The 19,539-nt window shown below is 61.0% G+C and overlaps 2 protein-coding genes across 3 annotated transcripts in view; one reads left to right on the top strand and one right to left on the bottom strand.

Annotated features, from left to right (window-relative positions):
* Window positions 1-2,370, top strand: part of RFLNA (refilin A) — a 197,380-nt gene extending 195,010 nt beyond the window's left edge. For both annotated transcript variants that reach the window (XM_019648896.1, XM_019648895.1), the window contains 2 exons: window positions 54-163; window positions 626-2,370. In XM_019648896.1, the coding sequence (XP_019504441.1) occupies window positions 90-163; window positions 626-959 (408 nt within the window). In that variant the 5' untranslated portion in view covers window positions 54-89 and the 3' untranslated portion in view covers window positions 960-2,370. The remainder of the gene's footprint in view (window positions 1-53; window positions 164-625) is intronic.
* A 4,341-nt stretch (window positions 2,371-6,711) lies between these two features.
* The window catches only part of NCOR2 (nuclear receptor corepressor 2), a 192,075-nt gene continuing 179,247 nt past the window's right edge, over window positions 6,712-19,539 (bottom strand). The window contains 11 exon segments of the mRNA XM_019648881.1: window positions 6,712-7,827; window positions 8,416-8,595; window positions 9,644-9,865; window positions 12,637-12,690; window positions 13,389-13,537; window positions 14,268-14,417; window positions 15,378-15,571; window positions 16,009-16,154; window positions 16,368-16,517; window positions 17,725-18,372; window positions 19,024-19,046. Of these exon segments, the coding sequence (XP_019504426.1) occupies window positions 7,646-7,827; window positions 8,416-8,595; window positions 9,644-9,865; window positions 12,637-12,690; window positions 13,389-13,537; window positions 14,268-14,417; window positions 15,378-15,571; window positions 16,009-16,154; window positions 16,368-16,517; window positions 17,725-18,372; window positions 19,024-19,046 (2,098 nt within the window). The 3' untranslated portion in view covers window positions 6,712-7,645.

Genomic DNA, 19,539 nt, shown 5'->3' with positions numbered 1-19,539 from the left:
AGGCGCCAGTGCCAAAGGGTCTTGTAACCCCGTGTCCGTGGCTCCCCCCGCAGCCTCCACCCCTCCCCCCGAACGCCCCTGCGCTGGAGATGAGGCCCCGGATGCTGCCAGTGTTCTTCGGGGAGGGCATCGCCGTAAATCCAGAACCCGCACACGAGATCCGGTGAGTGGGGCTTCGAGGTGGTCCTGACCCTGCGGGCCGGAGGCCAGGCTGGGGGTTCAGCAGGCGGCCCCTCCCTCTCGGCAGCCCCTCTGGTCTGCTCATTGCCAGTAGGAACCGTCTGGCACCTCAGGACCCTTCACCCATCCTGTTTCGCCAGCATCACGTGAGCGCTGGGTTGCTCCATGTTCTACATGACGGTGGCTTTGCCCCTAGGAGTGCAATCCACACTGCAGAGTCCAGTTTGCAGGGTCACATGCTGCATTTAGTGATCCCATCTCTTTAGTCCCTTCTAAGCAGGCACGGTCCCATGGCCCTTCTTTGACCTTTGGCCTGGGTGTTCCCAAAGTGTCTAGGCCATGGGAGGTCCCTTTTCACGTGCACAGTGCTGCCACCCCAGACCCCGGGTGGGTGACGGGCTGCCCAGACCCTGGGCTCACCCCGCCGCCTTCCTGCCCTCCCCAGCTGCAACTCTGAGGTCAAGTACGCCTCGGAGAAGCACTTCCGTGACAACATCTTCTACGCGCCGGTGCCCACCGTCACGGCCTACAGCGAGACGATCGTGGCGGCGCCCAACTGCACGTGGCGTAACTACCGGAGCCAGCTGACCCTGGAGCCGCGGCCGCGCGCCCTGCACTTCCGCAGCACGACCATCATCTTCCCCAAGCACGCACGCAGCACCTTCCGCACCACCCTGCAGTGCAGCCTGGGCCGGCCCAGCCGCTGGTTCACCTCCAGCGTGCAGCTCCAGCTGTGCCAGCAGCCGGGCCCCTGCCTTCTCCAGCCCACGGTGCTCTAACTGGGCGGCCAGCTCCCAAGTGACCCGGCAGGAACCCTGGGGGCGCCGAAGGACCATGGACTCCAGGGGGATGGGGAGGCCGTGGGCCTGGCCGGCCACCAGATGGGTCCAGCATGGCAGAGTTGGTAAATGCATCGATTTTATTAGCCCCTAAAGAGGCAAAGCAGCCTGGCCGTGGCTCTCTGGAGAGCAGAAGGCGGGGGCCATGCAGCTAGGTGGCGGGGGCCCTGAGGGGCAGGGAGAGAAGGAGCCTTGGCTGGGGGTGCCTCCTGCAGCTCAACACCCCACCACCCTGTCTGTCCAGGGCTGGTGGCCTGACCCTCAGGCTGTGTGAGCAGAGGGGTACCATCCCGACACCCACCGCTCCCAGAAAGGGGTGTTTGCAAAGTGGACCTTTCAAATGTGTGCAGCTTGGCCCTGAGAGGCCGAGGGCCGTGACTGGGTCCCCCTGGTGAATTTTGGGCCAGGAGGCTGGATGCTGCTGTTAGTTACATGGTGGGGGTCGGGGGTGGGGGGGCAGCCTGGAGAAGACCTCGCCTTAGCTGTTCCAGTGTCCTCTGCCTCACTGTGGAAAATTTAGGGCACAGCCCGTCTACATGGAGGCCTCTGAGCTCTGTCTGGAGCCTCACCAGCAGGGCGTCCCTGCTAACCTGTCCACGCAAGCCTTCAGGACCAGGACTCTCTGACGTCAGAGCCTTCGTGCCAGGTGTCAAGGGGAGGTGTTCAAACTCTCTGGACATGTCCCTTGCCTGAGGCTGTCAGCTTAAAGAGATACCGTGGGGGGCCGGGCCGCCAGTCCGTCACTTAAACGTGATGATTCTACGGTGACAATGCTGCAGGGTTCCCCTTGCATGTGTGATGTCACAAGAGGAAGACCAGTCAGGACACGCAGGGGCTGGGGTTCATGCCCGGCACGCATGCCCCAGGAGCCCCCGAGGTGTCTGCGGGAATGCCCCCAGGATGAATGGACCTAGTGGGTCGGGGGCTTGGCCTGCCACTCCCCTGGTCGCCCCCTCCTCCCCAGACAGGGCACGGGCAGGGGCTTTAGTGCCCTTATGCAGGTGAGGAGGGGGGACTCAGAGCTCACGTCCCGGAGAGGCAAAATGATGTATTTTTATATATCTACACAGACGGTGTGTGTTCTCTCCAGAGATGCTTTTTGATCAACAAAGAAATAACTTAAGAATCGATTATCGGAATAAAATGTCCAAACCCAAAGAGACTGAGACCCTCAGATACCACGGGGGTGGGGGGAGGGTAAGATTGGTCTGCGGTGGCTGTGGTCCCTCCCCCCGCTCACAGGGCTCAGAGCCCTGTGCACCCCCATCTCCACCTTTCTGTGAAAGCCTCCACCCAAGAGTCTGTTAATAAATGCAGAGGCCCAGGCCCCACCTGGGACTGCTTCCATGGATGGCCGGTAGAGTCTGGGTTTTTGACACTCCCATGGCAGCTCGCACTTCAAATGCCGGGCTTCCACACCAACAGAGCCCCGATGCCCACCCAGTCCCTGGAGAAGGGCCCCTGCTGCCTCTGCAAAGCAGGTGGCCATGGCCCGCTTCCCACCACACCTCGCTTCGCCCCCTCATCCACGTCCTTGGAGGGGCCTCTGGGCTGTGAGTGCAGTTAGGGAGACGCTCGGCAGCTGAGGGAAGATGTCCCCCGTGAGTCAGGCTGGGGGTGTGTCTTTTGACATAAGAGGCTTTTTGCAGGGGACAGATCCCTCCTCTGAGGGTGCGGGTCACAGGAGCACAGTGGGCAGTGGCAGCGTGGCCTCTTGACCTCCCAACCCTCGCCTGGCAGTGTGTAAAATAATGACAAAAGGACACTGGCTAACTCATCCAGCACTCAGGCTCCAGGCAGGTGTTAATCACCCATGAGGGTTCTCGCAGCCCGACCTGCGGAGATGGGCCCTTGTCTCCATTTTCCAGAGGTGTTAGGTAAGGCCCAGAGAGGTTACAGAACGAAGCCCTGACACAGGGGATGGGCCCAGTGGCTGGAAAGCGAGCAAGTGACCTTATTTCTTTCAGCGTCTGTAAAATAGGCACATGGTCTGACCTCCCAGGCTGCTGGGACGATGAGAATTCATGCTTGTAAAGCCTGTGCTGCAATTGACCCCAGCTGGGACCGTTCCTGGGGCAATTGACCCCAGCTGGGACCGTTCCTGGGGCAATTGACCCCAGCTGGGACCGTTCCTGGGGCAATTGACCCCAGGTGGGACCGTTCTAGCAGGGGCAGAAACCCTCCTGAAGGTCTGCGGGCCAGCTCTGGCCCCAACACCCATCCCGGGCCCTCTCCCTCAGCCTCTTCCTCTGTCACCCCTGCCAATGTCTGGGTTCACACTCACTTGGCAGACCGCCCAAAACCGGCGTCCCCGCCCTCTGGACTCGATGGGTCCCACCTCTAGGAATGACAAGAACAGCAGGCCTGGCAGCCGACAGGCAAGGGCACTTACTCTGTCTGCAGACAGTCTGGCCCTGCTGTCAGCATTTCTCGCATTTAATCTTCACCGTGACCCCGTGAGGAAGCAGCATTGGCCCAACTCCAGAGGAGCTGCCCATGGGAGGACAGCCTGTCTCCTGGCCTCGCGGCTAAACCCTCGAGGCTTCCTGGAGAAGCCATAAAACCGATTTTCTTTGACGGCCCTCCTGAGCTTCCTCAAGGGCAGAATGGCCGGGAGACCCTTCCCCACCACACACACTGGCTCCCAAATTATGCAAACAAGATTCTCGGTTGCCAGACCGCCCAGTTCCACCCCTTTCCTGTCAAACCCATTCTGTCTTTGTTCCTGGCCTCCTGACGCCTGCACAGGCGAGTGCACGGTGTCTGCACAGAAAGACCCAAACAGCGTCTCCGAGTTCCTCTCACACAATATCACTGTCCCTATTTTACAGCTGGGAGAACGGTCTCCCCCGGCCTGTTTCTCCCTCACGATCCGTCAAGCATTCTTGCCAGCCAATGACGCCCTTTTCAGAAAACCAGCCTTAGTGGGCCTCAGCCCGTTCCTTCTCAGAAACTCCTGGCCTCCACGTTGACTTGCGTCCAGCCAGCCTGGGATCCCTCGTCTGTGGCCGGGTCTTACCTGTCCACACAGGTTCCTTCCGCTCAGTCCATCCTTCCCTCACGAACCACTGCCTCCAGGAAGCCACCCGGACTGCTCCGATTCAGTGGTCACAGTGTCTGCTTCTTCCCGCCCCAGGAGGGTGTCCTGAGCCAACCCCAGTGCCTTGGGGACCAGCCATTCCCGCCCTCCCTGTGGGAGGCAGCTCTTTGGGCCGGAGGGTCCGGCCTCCTTCTGGGGTCACCTCCTGGCCAGATGGAAGGGAAGGGGGCAGGTCCTAGGTGCCCAGCTCCGACCTTGGGAACCACGCCTGCCCCTGGGGAGGCCACAAACCACCTGCATCAGAAACAGCTGGGCTGCTTATCGAAAACACATTCCCAGTCCACCCTGAGCCTAGAGGAGCATATTCACGTTCTCTAGGTGAGGCCCAGAAATCTGCGTTTTAACCAACTCCTCCATGTCCTAAGACACGGGACATTTGCCACCAGCTGTCCTTCACGTTACAAATCACATTCTAATTTTCTATTGAATCCGAGCCTCCCAGTGTTGGTTCCGCCTGATACAGTCCCCAGGGGGCTCAGGATCAGAAAAGGGGAGACAATAGCTCTGCCCTGGATGGCTCTGTCCAGTTTGAGACTGGGGAGCTCACAGCATGTTATTGAGACCCAGAGGAGAAACAATGGAGACGGATGTAATTAGAGGAAGTAACGCCCCAGCTGGGTTTCGAAGCACGTGCAGGAGTTTTCCAGGGGGATGGGGATCAGGTGAACAGCCTAAGCCTCCGTTTTAAAGGCAGAGCGGTGAGGAAACCAAACGAGACGGGGTGGGGTGAACTCTTTGGGGATTGAAGACTGGCTGGTTCCAATAGGAAGATAGGGTGGACCCTCCAGGGGCACCAGGAGGCCTCTCCCGACAACTGCCAACACCCCCGTGGTGGGTCTGGGCCGCTGGCCTCGTTAGGACTGCCAAGCAGTGCCAACTCTGAGGCCAGAGACGGAGGGCGGGGGTGGGGGGGTGGGCAGCGGGCGAAGATGACCATGCGGCTGATACTAGTCTCCCCGCCCCCGCCCCAACACGCCACTCTAGTCTGACCACAGCTGAGGGAAATACCATGGGACCCAGCATGCGTGGCCAGCACCACCTGACCCATCCTGGACTTCAGGTGGAGGTGCCTGTGCCCTGAGTGGAGGGAAACCCTGCCCAGGACAGGGCCCTTGGCTGGCGCAACACTGCCACCTGCCTGCCAGCCTCAGTACTGCAGCCCGGGCACCAGGCTGAGCCCTGCGGGAGGACCAGGCCCACGGCACAGAGAAAACAAGGCTCTGAGAGTCCCCCGAAGTGACTGCCAGCCCTGGAAGCAGCCCCGTGTGGCTCCACAGCCCCCTGCTCACTTTGCCCCACGGCACATGCTTAGAGGGTAAGCTTGGGGTGACGGGATGTCAGGGAGGCTGGGCGGTCTCCTGAGGATGCAGACCCCCACTTCCTCCGACCTCCCCAGTCTAAACCCCATGCAACTGGGGTGCTGGACCGGCCCAGACACTGGGCACCACCAGCTTGGAGGTTGGGCAAGGGATGTTGATTTCTGGTTCTCTGCTGCCCTCAAATCCTATTGGGGTCACCTCTGGAATACTGAATGTGAGGCTGAAGTCCGAAGTCTGGTGAGGGGTACACGTCTCTGGGCTGCGGCCATCCTTGCTGGTAAGGCCCCATCAGAGCCTCAGAAGACTGGTTCCAGGCTGAACAAACACGGTCTCCTTGGTCAGATGTGCCGGCCTACTCACGAGCCGGCTGGGCCAGGCGGGCCCCTCTCTGGGTATCTGGGGTCGTCTGTCCCTGGGTGGGCCGAGAGGTCAGCCAGCACCCCTGGGCTGCCTCGGCCAAGAGGCTGAGGGAACAGCGACCGGGTGGATTCCAGGACCCCTGGACCCCTGGGTTTAGCACACACCCACGCCTGCCTTGCCAGAACGCCTTCCCCTGTGCCCCCAACACCCTGAGTGGTCATGAATGGGGTCAGGACGGGGCACAGATGGGCAGTGACGTCTCCCAGTTGCCCTTCAGAATCAGGCACCCAACCTGGCAGTGGGGCTGACATCTACATACGTGAGCTGGGACTAGGTGGGCGGACCAGGCCGGTGGCAAGCTTCACTTGAGAGACTGAGGTGGGCAGGACGCCCGCAGAGGGGAGGGGCTCGAGGCCCCCCCCCCAGGCAAAGCGCGGCTGGTGTGCACGGCAGAGAATCACAGCCTTTCTGGGCTCCTCGGAGCGGCGGGCGTTGAAAGAAGACTCCTTTTTGAGACATGTTATTCCAAAACCACAGTGAGCATTTTGGCAGCTGCTTCGAGACCCAAGGGGGTGAGGGCTGATCCCTTTTCTGCCTTGTAGTCAGAGAGAGCAGGGACAGCCAAGGGTCTGCTTGTCCCTTCACGTGGCTTGGGCGGGAATGACACCAAAAGCACCTAACAACCGATGATGGCACCTCGGACACCCTCGACCTGAGTGTGAGACTGCCCTGTGGACCCCATGGGTATCTCCTTTCTGTGAGTGTAAATACTCACCTGTAAAGGAGCCCAGTCTAATGAGCTAGGGGGATGTTTCCTTGCCCACCCCCAGGATGACACTCCCACTGTCCCCCAAGCCCCAGTCACCTGTCCTCCTGACTGCCCAGCCTGAGACAGAGAAGAAGCCTCTGTGACTCGAGTATAATTCGCTTTTTAATGAGAACAACGTGTGTAAATGACAGAGCGCCACTGCCGTGCGCAGATGGCAGTCACAGAATACCCATCAAACTCATTCTGCCCAAGGAAGGGAGGGAGGGAGGACACAGGGGGCTCGAGAGCCAGCGGCCCTGCCCCCTCGGCCCTGCGGACAATGGCGTCACCGACTGTCCGTCTGCACACGCCTCTTGAACGGTAAGCAGAGATCGAAAGCACAGCAGCAATAATACTGGGTAAGTCCTTCCTTGCGTAAAACATCTGAATTAATTCATTGAAGGTATCAAAAATATACCCTGTAAACCAATACATCATTTACACCTGCCTTTCTTTCCCACCGCTGCGGCAACGATGTGTGAAAAAAACAGTCCAGTTCTTCAAACAGCTGCGCGCCCCAGGCCGCACCTGGCCCTTGCGCCCGCCCAGCTGGCCTGACTTGGGTTTCCAGCAGTCTCGCTGGCTGGGGCAGCCTGTGGGGACCGGGACGAGAGCGCTGGGGGCTGGACAGGGCCCATGTCCTGTCTGTCCAGAGCGCTAAGCGGGATGGGGGCGCAGGGAGGGGGCGGGGGGCTGCTAGCTCAGTTTAGACTTTGGTTCCAAATGCATTAAGGGGGGAGGCAGTGGTGTGGGAGGTGCGTGGTCGTCCTGCTTTGGGTCCCTGGCCACCCCGGCTGTGTGCGTGTGGCTGGCACACGCCTGCCCGGCCCCTCCCCGGGTCCCTCCCCTCCCGAGCACCAGGTAAACATCCCCTGAGTAAGGTCACTGCACAGGGCCAGCCCGGGGCGGGAGTCCTAGTTAAGGCTTTAGACAGGCAAGGATGCCAGCTCTGGATGGACGGACAGACGGTGCACAGGCAGACTCAGGGGCTCCATTCTTGGCCGGGGGAGTCAGCGGCCGCCCCACCCCGTCCTGACAGTCACTCGCTGTCGGAGAGCGTCTCGTACTGCGAGCAGAGCAGTGGCTTGGGCTCCTCATCCCAGGCGTGATGGGGGCCGGCGAGGGGCCCGCTGCCAGTGGGGAGGCCCGGCGGGGGTGGGGAGGCCATGACACCCGCCTGGAGCCGCATGATCAGGGGGTTGTAGGGGAACGGCGTGGAACCTACCAGAAAGACCGGAAGAAACGCCCAGGAGGCCCGGGTGAGCCAGGCAGCCCCCCATGGGCCTACCCACCCACCACACCAGAAACAGGGGCCTTGGGCTCTGGTCTGGCAGCTGTCCCAGGCCCTCTAACTCCTGGACGGTCTCTCCGTCCTGCCCGCCTTTCCCCACCTCCGCCCCATCATGCTGGCCACCCGGCGCAACAGATGCCCTGCCCCTTGGGGCCTCTTGAACCTACATGACATCACGCGCTCCCACGCTTACATCTCCAGGGGCTCCGCCCAGCCCATGGGATAGAGCCCGGCCCACCGCCCTTTCTCTGCACTTCCTGAATCCTGCGCCCTCCTGCTGGTCAGGGCCAGAGGCCAGCCAGCCTCCAGGGACAGCCCTCCTCACACCCTTTCCTTCCACCCGGGCCCTCGTCAGAAGCGTCCTGACTGTGGGCCAGGGCTCAGCTGTCCAGGCCCCTGTCCAGTTCTCTAGAGCAGGCCTGGCCACGTGCATGCACACAGTAGGTGCTCGGGCAGCCGGCGGGCCCAGGGCGGCGCTCGGCATTCTGCGGACCTGCCTGACCCCATCTGACGCTCACCTGCAGATGAGGGCCGGTCTTCCCACACGCGGTTGGTGAGTGGCGTCCGGCGGTTGCAGTCGCCCTCTGAGTGCACCGAGGAGACGGAGGGTGGCCGGTCCCCCGACGCCAGGCCCGGGGCCGGGGACTTGGCTTTTCGGCTGCTGGGTCTGCCAGACACTTTGGCCTTCCCGCCACCACCTGCAGGGGACACATGGGGAGGGGGTACAGTTGGACAGGCAGGCAGCATTCACACGGCTGGGGGCAGGGAGTGGGGGGGACGGGGAGGCCCTGGCTGCCTGCTTCCCAGGCTCCCCGAGGAGGGAGAACTGCAGCTCAACCCGACAGCCCGACCAGCCAGAAGCCTGGATCTCGGAGGTGCGTGTCTGCTGCGGGGATGGGTCACACTGTCGGCAAAGCCCCTCAGGCTGCCCTGCGGCCCACCTACCACCCAGGGGCTGAGGCCCTGAGCATGGACCTCAGGCCTCTGGCTCGGCCCTGACACTGCCCCAGGACTGCGCCGGGGTTGGGCAGGTGAAGGCCCTCTGCTGCAGGTAAGTCAGGACCCCTGAGGCCAGGCCTGGGCCCCCCTGGGTCCAGAAACTTCCTGAGGCCGCAGGGTCTGGGCCAGACACACAGGCCTGAGCTCTCTGCCGGGCCCCGGCTCTGATAGGCCGTGTGTGACTAGGGACCTGGGCAAAGGGGGAGCTGAGCCCTCTGGTTCCCATGACTCATCTGAGCGTGGGGCCAGCAAACAGACTGGTCTCCTCCCATCAGCCCGAGGGCCAGTCGTGGACACGCTCAGTGGCCCCAGCAGACGCTGAGCCCACAGGCCTGGCAGCCATGAGCCCAGGGGTCCCCCCTGATCCACACAGACTAGGTGGGACCTCACTGCAGCCCGATCTCCCCCGAGGAGACACAGACGGGCCAGGATGTGGGCATCCCTGTGTCCAGCAGGGGGGAAGGCGGGGCAGGGCTCGGGCGGCAGTGCGAGTGTTTTTAGAAAAGCAGCAGCTCCTCGGGCCTGGTGGGCAAGGGGGGTCGGGGGGACGTGGACACTCGGGGATGCCTGCCCAGCGTGGGATTAGCCAACTGTAGAACCACGTCAAACACGCACAAAAATAGTCAGAAGCTCCAAAGCTGGAGGGGGGGTTGGTGAGAGGAACGCGGAGGCGCAAGGATTAATGACACCGGGTGGGGACAGGCGGGGCGGGGGCTGGGGGCGCCGAGGCGGAGGAGGCCTGCAGACCTGGCGAGGTGAGTGCGTGTTCACTCCGTCCGTCAGCAGCGGTTATGGGCATAGCAGCGGGCAGGCTGGCACTGGCATTCAGAGCGTTAAAAGCATTGGCGCCGAGCGGGTGCTCCTCCCACTGGTCATATTTACCCATGAGCGCCTTTCTAATAATGGCCTCCAGCCCCATGTTGGTGCTGGCATGCTCCTGCACGGCCTGGCTTCTGCAGGTCATGAGGCCTGGGAGAGAGACACACACACACACACACACACACATACATACACACACACACACACACATACACACACACGAGGGCCAGAGGGACAATGGAGAGAGAGGGAGAGAGAAGCAGAGAGGGAGAGAGGGAGGAGAGAGAATACAGTGAGCACATTTCGGCGAAGCAACACGTTTCTTCATGTCCCTGTGCCCCTGGGTTTCCTGCGGGTGGGGACGGGCGTGGGGTGGGGAGGGCTCCCGCTGCCTTGGGCCCTGGAAGCTCTTAGGCATTCCTGGGGGGAGGGGGTGTTAGGGAGGTTAGATGACACCCCCTCTCCCCCAGCCTCCTTCCTACTCTGCCCTCTGGGAAATCGGAATATCCCCGTTCTGCCCCCCCCCCTAATCCCAGCTGGGGTTGCTTCATGTTTTTCAACTCCAAGTGGCTTTAAAAAAGATGGAGTGGAGGAAGGTGTGGGAGGAATCAGAGGGCTGCCCTGACTGGGGACGAGGTCACTGGGAAGCTAAGCCAAGCCAGTGCCTGGTATTGGGCATTGGGCGGTCAGGGGGAGGTCCACCCTGGGTCCCCAGGGCTGGCGGAGGGCTGGGGAAGAGGCTCAGGGAAGGAGGGTGACTAGAGAGTCTCCCCGCTGCCCCCGCCCGTGAGGCCTGGGACCCTCAGCCTCACCTGCCCCCCAAGTGGGGCCTAACTCTCCTCCACCCACCTCTCCCCACCTGGGAGCCACGAGGAGAAAGAGGTGCAGAGACGGTGAGATGTGGGGGTCGTAGCCATGCAGTTACGGTGCGTGCGGGGGACAGGGCAGAGCTAGAGACAATTGCACGACCGCCCCCCAGCCCGGCCACCCCGTCACGAAGTGGTTGAATCAACACACTGGTCCCAGACAGACCCGTCCAGACACTCTCTGTGAAGTCACGTTGATTAAGCCTCCTTTTCTGGTGACCATCGGGACCCCTGACCCTTTCCTTTTTTTTCTTGTGAACCATTCTGGGGACTTTTGCAAACCCTGGGGCATGTCTCTCTTTTCAGCAGTTTGGTTACACCAGACGTTGCCCATGAAGCCTCAGGCCCACTCTGCCTGCCACCCGGCAGTTATTTCCATGAATTTTAAAACTTCCGCTCTGAGCAGACATACAAACACCAAGTGGGCAGAGAACGCGTCTTTCTGACCTTAATTCGTCAGTAAACGGAGACTGACAGCCTCTGTGAGGCTGGGCGCCACCCGGCAGCTTTTAACATCACATTTCCATAGCAACCAATTGCCATTTACATTTTTCTTTTCTTCCTTTTAGTTTCAAACCCATTCACATAAAGGCATAAAGAGATGCCCTTGCCATCCTTTTAGCTGTGTCTTGGCCACATTTCATCAGCACTTAAAAAAAAAAAAAAAGCCACATTCTCAAGAAAAAGCAAAATTTCCAGCACGGGTCGGCACTGAAAACAAAAAAAGTATTTACGATCCTGCACGCTAAGAAAACACTTAAGAAGTGGAAAAAGACACGAGGCACACAGGTCGTGACAGTTTTGGGTCAGATTAGCATCTTAGCGATCACAGATGTGACCGAGCCTTCTACCCAAGGTCCTGGGTCCATGAGCTGACGGTGCTGGACAGGAAGCCCGTCTCCAGCTCCAAAGGCAAAGTCTGACGCTGGGCTTAAGCAGCAGAGACCCGGGTCTGGAGAAAATTATTTTGTGTGGACCAAAGAGATTTTTTTTTTTCTAAAAAAGGTCAAAGATAACTTACATACAAGTTTTAGCCCATATCGTCATTGTAACCTCTGTATGAATTTCTACAAACACGTCCACCTGCGTGTCTATGTCAAGATTTGGAACATTCCGGAAACATTCATTTCTAACCATCTTGTTGTTTCGGCCAAATTGTCTCATCCCTGTTGCCTGAGCCTCAGCGAAGCTTCTAGTGTCTCTGGATAGACAGACACACGCTGGTGGGGACGCCACTTGGAGGCCCTGAGGGCCTCTGAGAAAACCCTGCTGTCCTGTGCTCACCACAGTCCCAGGGACAAGGGCCCCCAGGGAAGGTTGGCACATCCCCCGCTCTCCTGGCCTCTGGTTCCCACTGAAGGACCACAGCACAAACAAACAACAGCCCTGCAGACGCGCCCCCCCCCCCACCCCCGCAGGGGCAAGGCCTGCCCACGGAGGGCGCCACCCCGTCTGCTCCAGGCTTAGCCCCGCACACCACACTCACCAAGGCACTTCCCTAAAGCTCCTGGAGGCAACATGAATACAGTGTGGCCCCCACCGGAGGCTGGGGTCCAACCCCAAGCACCCCCAAGAAAGCTTAAGTTTTAGCATAAAAACGGGGAGTGAATTTTACACCCAGCTTTGTAATATGTCCACGCTGATTCCTAGCTCCCCGGCTCGGATTTTCAAGTAAAGCTGATGATCTCACTATAAAGAATGCACACACAGGCCCCAAGTGGAGCCTGTGTCCACCACACAGGCCCACGCCCTGCCCCCACACGCACACGCACACCCACACCCACACCGAGACCCAGCAGGTGAGCCGCGTAGGCTCCGTCTGTGCATCTAATGTGGCACTAAACGCCAGGTGCTTGGAATTCAACCCCAAATGGAGACCCTCGCCCAGCCCCGCAGGCCCCACTCCAGGGTTTGTTTAGACCAGAGGAGGGGCAGCACCTGAACTAAGGCCCCTGTTGTCATGACTCCGGCTGGGTGGGGACCCCAGTGACCTCCCCAGGGCACGGCAGGGACAGGGGCGGGGGCTGCGGGGGTGTAGCCACGCAGGGCGGTTACCTGCTCCGGTGATGGCCGGCATATTGAAGATCTCTGTCCCGGGCTGGCCGATATCTGGGGGGGCAGGGGTGACGAGATGCTGAGACCCACAGTCCCCAGGTCCTGGGACACCACCCCGCCCGCGGTCCCCCACCCGGCGGAGGCGAGCTGCACGCCTGGGCAGCTGGGACAGGGCCCGAACTCCTGCATTTCTAAGCAGCCTGCTGGGGCTGCTGACCTGCTGCCTGTGCACTGCACTCAGCAAGGCTCCGGAGGGGCCCGCCTGGGCCGGCGACCATCTCCAAGGTTGCTACCCCAGGCCCCGAAACAGAAAAGCCTCCGAAATGCCCCCAACCCCCCTGGCCTCATAATGAGGCTGCTTGAGGCTGGACTGTGATGGGTTCCTGTCATTCGCTCTCCTGTGATTGGCTGTGTGCCAGGCGCTGTGCTAAGGGCGAGGGAGCAAAGCTAGGGTTCATGTCCACTAACCACATACGTGGGGCGACAAAAACCACAAATGGGATGAGCTCTGTAAACGGGGCAACACATGGGCCTTGTGGGGCTCTGACCCCAATCTCTGGCGCCCGTACGGGGCTAAGCACAGACCCGTCCACGCCTGCGAGCGCTGGGCACCATTCCAGGCGCCACCTTCTGTGCCGCTAAGTGTCTACAGCAAAGACAGAGGCCGCCCCTGGGGTGCAGGGTCACGGCGGGGTGGCCGGGGTCCACCTGGCTCTGGGGAGCCCCGCCCCGGGTCTCCGCGGCCCCCTTACTGTATTCTGGCTCGTTCCGGTTGTGTGTGTTCAGCTTCTTGTTGATCTCCTGCTTCTTGGACTTGACCATGGCGGAGTTGCTCTCGGTCAGCTTGCTGAAGAAGGCGGGCGGCTGGCTGGTGTTGCCTGGGGACTTGGAGCCCATCCTGCTGCGGGGAGCAGACCCCCAGGTCAGTCCCCCTGGTGCTGAGCTTGGGCCCTCACCGCCTTGGCTGCCTTAGAAACTCGGAACCAAGCTTCTCCCAACCCATGCCCGCATCTCCTGAAATCGGCTCGCAGTTCGCCTGTCCTCGGGCTTGGGGGATCCCTAGCGAGCCCCAGCTGCCCTGGTAGCTCACACCTTTCTTCCTACAACAGCCCCCCCCCACACACCCTGAAAAGGGCCTCGGGAGCCAGAAGTGGGCTGAGACCACGTCTTTCTCCAGCGCCAGTGGGCCTGGCTGTTTTCTCTGCCTCTGCTCTACCCTCAACTCCAATCTGGTCCAGCACACTCAGCTCATTATTTCTCAGGTCCTCCGCGCAAGTGGCAGCAACCAGGGCCTGGCCTGAGCTGAAAGACCCCAGCCCAAGGCCTGGGAAGGTGTCACGGAGATCCCCCAGGTTTGTGACATCTGCTTAGCACTGAAGCCCTTGTTAGGCCAGGGGCTGAGTCCTAAGCATCCGTGGGGGGTGGGGAGTGCTGACGGGCAGGCGGGGCCGTTAGGGTACCTGGGCTCGGGCCAGCCGAGTGGCTCAGTTGGTTAAGAGCTCGCTCAAGAGTGTGAGCTCTGAGCAACAGCGGTTCGAGTCCAGCCTGAGCTGAGCAGCCGCTGAGCTGCCAACAGGTGGCAGGATGGCTCAGCTTAAAAAACAAACAAACAAACAAACCAACGAAGGTACCTGGGCTCCACCTGCTCCCCATCCCGGTACAGCAGGGGGTACATGGTGCTCCGAGGATGCCCAGGCTCTGCCATGCCCTCCGGTGGGGACACAGGTTCGATACCATCCTCACCGCTGCCCAGGGCTGACGTCTTACTCGGCTCTGGAGACCTGGGAGGAAGACGCGCCCGGGCTGCAGTTAGAGCTCAGAGCTCTCCCTCCTGAAGGGGACGCACACCTCTCCCACCAAGCCCTGCCTCACCCCCAGCCAGGCTCAGCACGCGGCTCCTCTAAGGGGCCGGGTAGTACACATGTTAGGTAGTGGGGGCCACTTGTGGGCTCTGCCACATGTTCTTTTATTTTTAACAACACTTTAAAAACATAAAACCTGGGCCGGCCAAGTGGCTCAGTTGGTTAAGCGCTCGCTCAAGAGTTTGAGCTCTGAGCAATAGCAGTTCGAGTCCAGCCTGAGCTGAGCAGCCGCTGAGCTGCCAACAGGTAGCAGGATGGCTCAGTTTAAAACAAAACAAAACAAAACAAAAAAAAAACAAAACCACCTTTAGCGCGTGGCCGTGGGCTGGATTAGGCCCATGGGAGGTGGTTTGTTGACCCCGGCCTGCCACACCCTCTTGCCAGGTACCCCATGGTTCCCCCAAAGACATCCAGCTGTCTTTCCACCCCTGTGCCTCACTCACGATGTGCCCCTTCCCTTTCCTCTTTGATCCCCCTAGGCCCCCAGGGCGACCAGGGGTGCAAGGGTGTGTGCCTGCTGGGAGGCTGCTCTCAGATCGCACGGCTGTGGTTTGAGTCCCAGCTCTGCCACTTACTGGCTGTGTCCCTGTGGGCAAGTGAATTCAGTTCTCCCGCCTTAGTCTCTCCGTCTGTGAAGTGGGGACACTGCTGCCCACACTTTCTGCAGTTGTGGTGAGAACCCCAGTTAACGTGTAAGGCGTTTAGCTGGGTGCCTGGACCCCATGGACTGGGAGAGATGGACGTTACCTCTCAGCCACAGCCCCGAGCAGACGCTCCCATCTCCCCAAGCCTGTTTCTCATCTGTGCACTGGCACACACGTGACATAGGTGTCCTGGCGACTGACCAGCAAGGGGCACCCCCCCGCCGCCAACACTCACCTCTTGCCCCCTTCGCTGTGGGGGGAGCCGCGGGCTGGGGCGCCGTGGTCCAGGGGCGGGAGGTAGAGGTCGGTGGGCGTGCGGCGGAGGTCCAGGACGGGGCAGCTGGCTCCGGGGAAGGAGTAGAGGGGGGCGGGGAGGGGCGCGCTCAGCTGCTGCGGGTGGTGGCGTGTGTAATCCTGCGTGATGACCTCCTGCAGGCCAAGGGGGGTGGGGGGGGCACAGGGTCAGGTGGCAGAGCCTTCCAGGGGGGCGAGGGCTACACTGAGCTCTGAGGGCAGGACCCCGGCTTGATGCTGGGTGCCCTGTGTGCTTTGGACCTGCCCACAGCAGCCTCAATGCCCCACGTGTGCCTGGGGCCGGCCAGAGGTCTCAAACCGGTGTCCCCCAAATGGGTGGGGTTCCACTGGCCAGCGTGTGTGCGATGCGGACCAGGGACGGGCGCTGAGGCTTCATCGGCTGAACGAGGGGCAGCCACAGAATCGGAGGCTGAGACTCTGGGATCCCTGGTGTGACTTGCCCTTGCCAACCCCGGATCCCCGGCCCACACCACCCAGACTTCTACCCCCCACCCCGGGCCTGGTCCCGCCCCAGGTGCAAAGGTAACGAGGGGCATAGAAAGGGTAGTTACACTGATGTGCTGTGCCAGGGTGACGACCCGCTGGTGACCTTTGACCCCCGGGGCGGTCTGCAACAGTGGGCTGGAGGAGGGCTGGCTCTCGGGCAGCGGCCGCAGGTGTGGGAGGTGTGTGGCCTCCCCGCCAAGCTTCCCGGGGCCTGCGGGCAGAGAGAGCTGGTCAGCGTGTGGGGGGCAAGTGACACGCGTGTCTGGTGCAGTGCTATCCTCAAATGCCAGCTGTGGCGCTGGGCCAATCCCTCCACGTCTGGGCACCTCCTTCTTCTCAGCTGTGTGATGGCACAGCAGCTGCCCCTGTCCCGCAGGGCTGTGGTGAGTGGAGGTGGGGGCATGGGAGCAGGGTGGGGCCCTACCTGGCTGCTTGTGCCGCAGGTCCCCCTCCAGGTGGCTCTTGTCAAGCTCCTCCAGATGCTTGGGGAGCCCCTTGTCGTGGGTCAGGCTGGGCGAGCTCACGGGGCTGATGGGTTCCACCCCATCGGGGCTGTAGCTGCCGCCATGGTAACCTACAGCAGGCAAGGCTGAGGGTCAGGCCAGGCCGGGACTTGACGCCGCGCTGCCCCTCCCGGTCCACCCTTCCCTGCCCTCCCACGCTGGCTGGGTCCCCCAGGCCCAGCAGGGGATTTGGGGGATGAAGACAGAGGGTGAGCTGGAGCAGAGGCGGCTGGCCGGCCAGGGGTGGGGCTGCATTGAGAACAGGTGGGTGTGGGGGGGCCTTCGGAGAGAGGCAGATGGAGAAAAAATGAGAGACTAGGACACACAGGAAGACAGGCTGAGAGAGACGGAGACAGACCTGGGGAGAGAGCAGCGAGAAAGCAGCACAGGTGGGATAAGGGACAGAGAGACAGACGTAGATGCTGGGGGCTGGGGGAAGAGAGGTGACAGTAAGATGGGGCAGCGGGTGTGGGGCGGCAGTGACAGGCCACTGAGGTCAGTGGGGGGTGTGGCATGGAGTGACACTGGGGCTCCAGAGGCCCCCAAAGCCCCTAGTCCAGCTAAGAGGAGCCCCAAGCTGGGGCAGAGGTGGGAGGCAGGGTGCAGAGAACGCCCCTTTCCCCCAGGGATCCTGGGCAGCGGGTTGGCAAGGGGGGGCTGGGGGCCAGGGCATCCCCTCACAACCTGGGCAGGACGCAAGGGTCAGGTTCCCAGCTCCTCCTGGGAAGTGGGGTGCTCCCCTCCCCTTCCCGCCCCGTCTTCCTCAGAGGGCTTTCTCCAAACCAAACTCATCCACACGGCAGCAGGCAAAGGCTGCAGCCTGCGCCCCTCTGCAGCCCGCTCCCTGCTCCCCAGACGAAGGCGCAAAGGGGGAGATGGCAGGCGTGGTGGAAGTCAAAATCACAGATCCATTCATTAAAGGAAAAAAAAGCGAAAATCCGAAAAAAAAAATCATGATAAAACGATGTGCAAATGATAACATGCCCCCACATCAGAGGGGGCGGGCGGCAGCTTGAGGGATCATCAGTGAGCAATCGACGGAGACGAGTTTAAAAACCAAATACCAAAACCAACAAAAAATGGGGGGAAAAACAAAAAGCAGAGATCTGAAAATATCTTTAGGCCACAAGACGGGGTGAGTGGGCGCGGGGCCGGAAGTCTTACCATCGCGAGGGGAGTCGTTGGCCAGCGAACCTCCTTCTCGCGACCCTTTATCGTGAGCAATTTGACGCATGATTATCGCGTCTATGAAGGTGGCCGCTGTCAGGGTGGTCTTACCCAGAGAACGGAGTTCCAATTCCTGGATGGAAAAGGGTTTACTTTGAGTCTTTTCCCGGTGCAGGTCCGCGGCCGAGACGGGTGGTGCCGGTGGGTCTGGGCTGGCGTGGTGGGGTGCGAGGCTCTTCGCTGGGGTGCGGGCGATGGCCGCGTGGCTGGAGCCGGGGGGTGCCAGGGCCCGGTGCTCGGAGCCCTTGCCAGGGGAGGAGGCGGGCTCCAGCCCAGTGCGGGCTGGGGTCTTGGCGAGGAAGGCGTGGCCAGTGTCCCCTCGGGGCCTCTCCGGCCGGGCGCCCCTCGGGGTCTCCTTGGGCAGCAGGATGGGCTCCATGAGGGTGGGGTAGACCCCGTCGAGGGTGCTGCCCAGCGGGCAGTGGGTGGCGGGTGGGAATGTGGCGGCAGGACGGACAGGCGAGGAGGTGGAGGTGGACCTGGGGAGGACAGCGAGGGGACCGGTCAGGCGGGAACCACAGGGGGCCCTGAGGCCCAGTCTGGGTCACTCCCTTACTCTAACTCCCTGGGGGTCCTGCCGCTGTGGAACAGTTTCCTCGTCCCTCACTGCTCCCAGAATAAACACCCCTCCGTACCCTGACCTGCGACACCCCACCCCATTCATGCACTCCATCGTCCCAAAACTTAACTGAGCATCTACTATGTGTCAGGCACTCTCCTAAACGCTGGGGCATAGCCGTGAACAAAGTTAACCCCTATCAGAGTGTGGCAACGGCTCAAAGACAACGATGCAGGGTGAGGCGAGAGAAAGGTCGGGCAGGGTTCGGCAGGATGGCTGGGGTCTCTCTGAGGAGCTAGCCTGTGAGCGGGGCTTGCTCAGGACACGTGCAGGGGCCACGTGAAGAACCCCAGGGCATCAAGCCTCCTCTGGTTTGCGACCATGGTTTAGACCATCAGCTCCTGGAGGGCTCGGCTTGCAGCAACCACTGCCGGGTCCCACACACCCAGCGCAGGCCTGCCCGGGAGAAGGAACGCACAGACGTGCAGCCTGATTTCACTGGGTAAATGTAATCACCCCCACTTTGCAGGTGAGGGAACTGAGGCTTGAACATGAACGTGCCTGACTCCACCTCACGCAGCCTGTCCGCCGGCCCTGCGTTTCCGTGAGGAAGTCCCCGTCCTTAGCTGGCCCTCACTCCTGACTCATCGGCTGCCAGTGGGAAGGACTGGGTTTTCCCGTGACAGTTTCTAATCGGCTGCTGCCAGTGGGGACAAAGAGTTGGCTTTTGTACACAACCTTGTGTCCGGTAACCTTGCCAGGTGCTTCTGTTTCCTGTGACTGCTGGGTACCTGAGTCCGTGGGGACGACACTTCTGGGAAGAGGCGTTGTCATTTTTCATAATGGGAATGAATCATGGGGGCTTGATTTAGAGCAGCCAATGGGGGGGCGGAACTTGTATGAAAGGAAACCTCATTTTGGAAAAAGCAGATCTGCCTTCAAACAGGTGCCTGGGCAGGGAGAGGTATTGGCGAAGCCCCTGCCCCTAATTAAGCAGCTCTGCCCAGTCCTTTGGGGTATTTGTCACCAGAGGGGAATGTGAGAGTCAGTGGATTCTGGGGGGCTTCTCTCATCTTAACAGAACCTCTGGATTTTGTCCAGAAAACAGGGATACCATCTTTTCCCTGTAGGGCACTGATGAATTCTGGGGGTGACCAGGAGTCTCTCCGCACAGCCCTCACCCTGTGTCTCCCTCTCCTTTCGACTGTACCCCTAAACCAGACAGCCGCCCCCACCTACTCATCCACGCCCCCCACCCCATCATCTATCTGTCCACCCAGCCACCTACCCACCTGCCTTCTAGCCAT

Source organism: Hipposideros armiger, unplaced genomic scaffold, assembly GCF_001890085.2.
Source record: "Hipposideros armiger isolate ML-2016 unplaced genomic scaffold, ASM189008v1 scaffold_128, whole genome shotgun sequence".
NCBI classification, from domain to species: Eukaryota; Metazoa; Chordata; class Mammalia; order Chiroptera; family Hipposideridae; genus Hipposideros; species Hipposideros armiger.
Note: the sequence above shows the minus strand (reverse complement) of the source record. Positions and strands in the feature narration are given on the sequence as shown.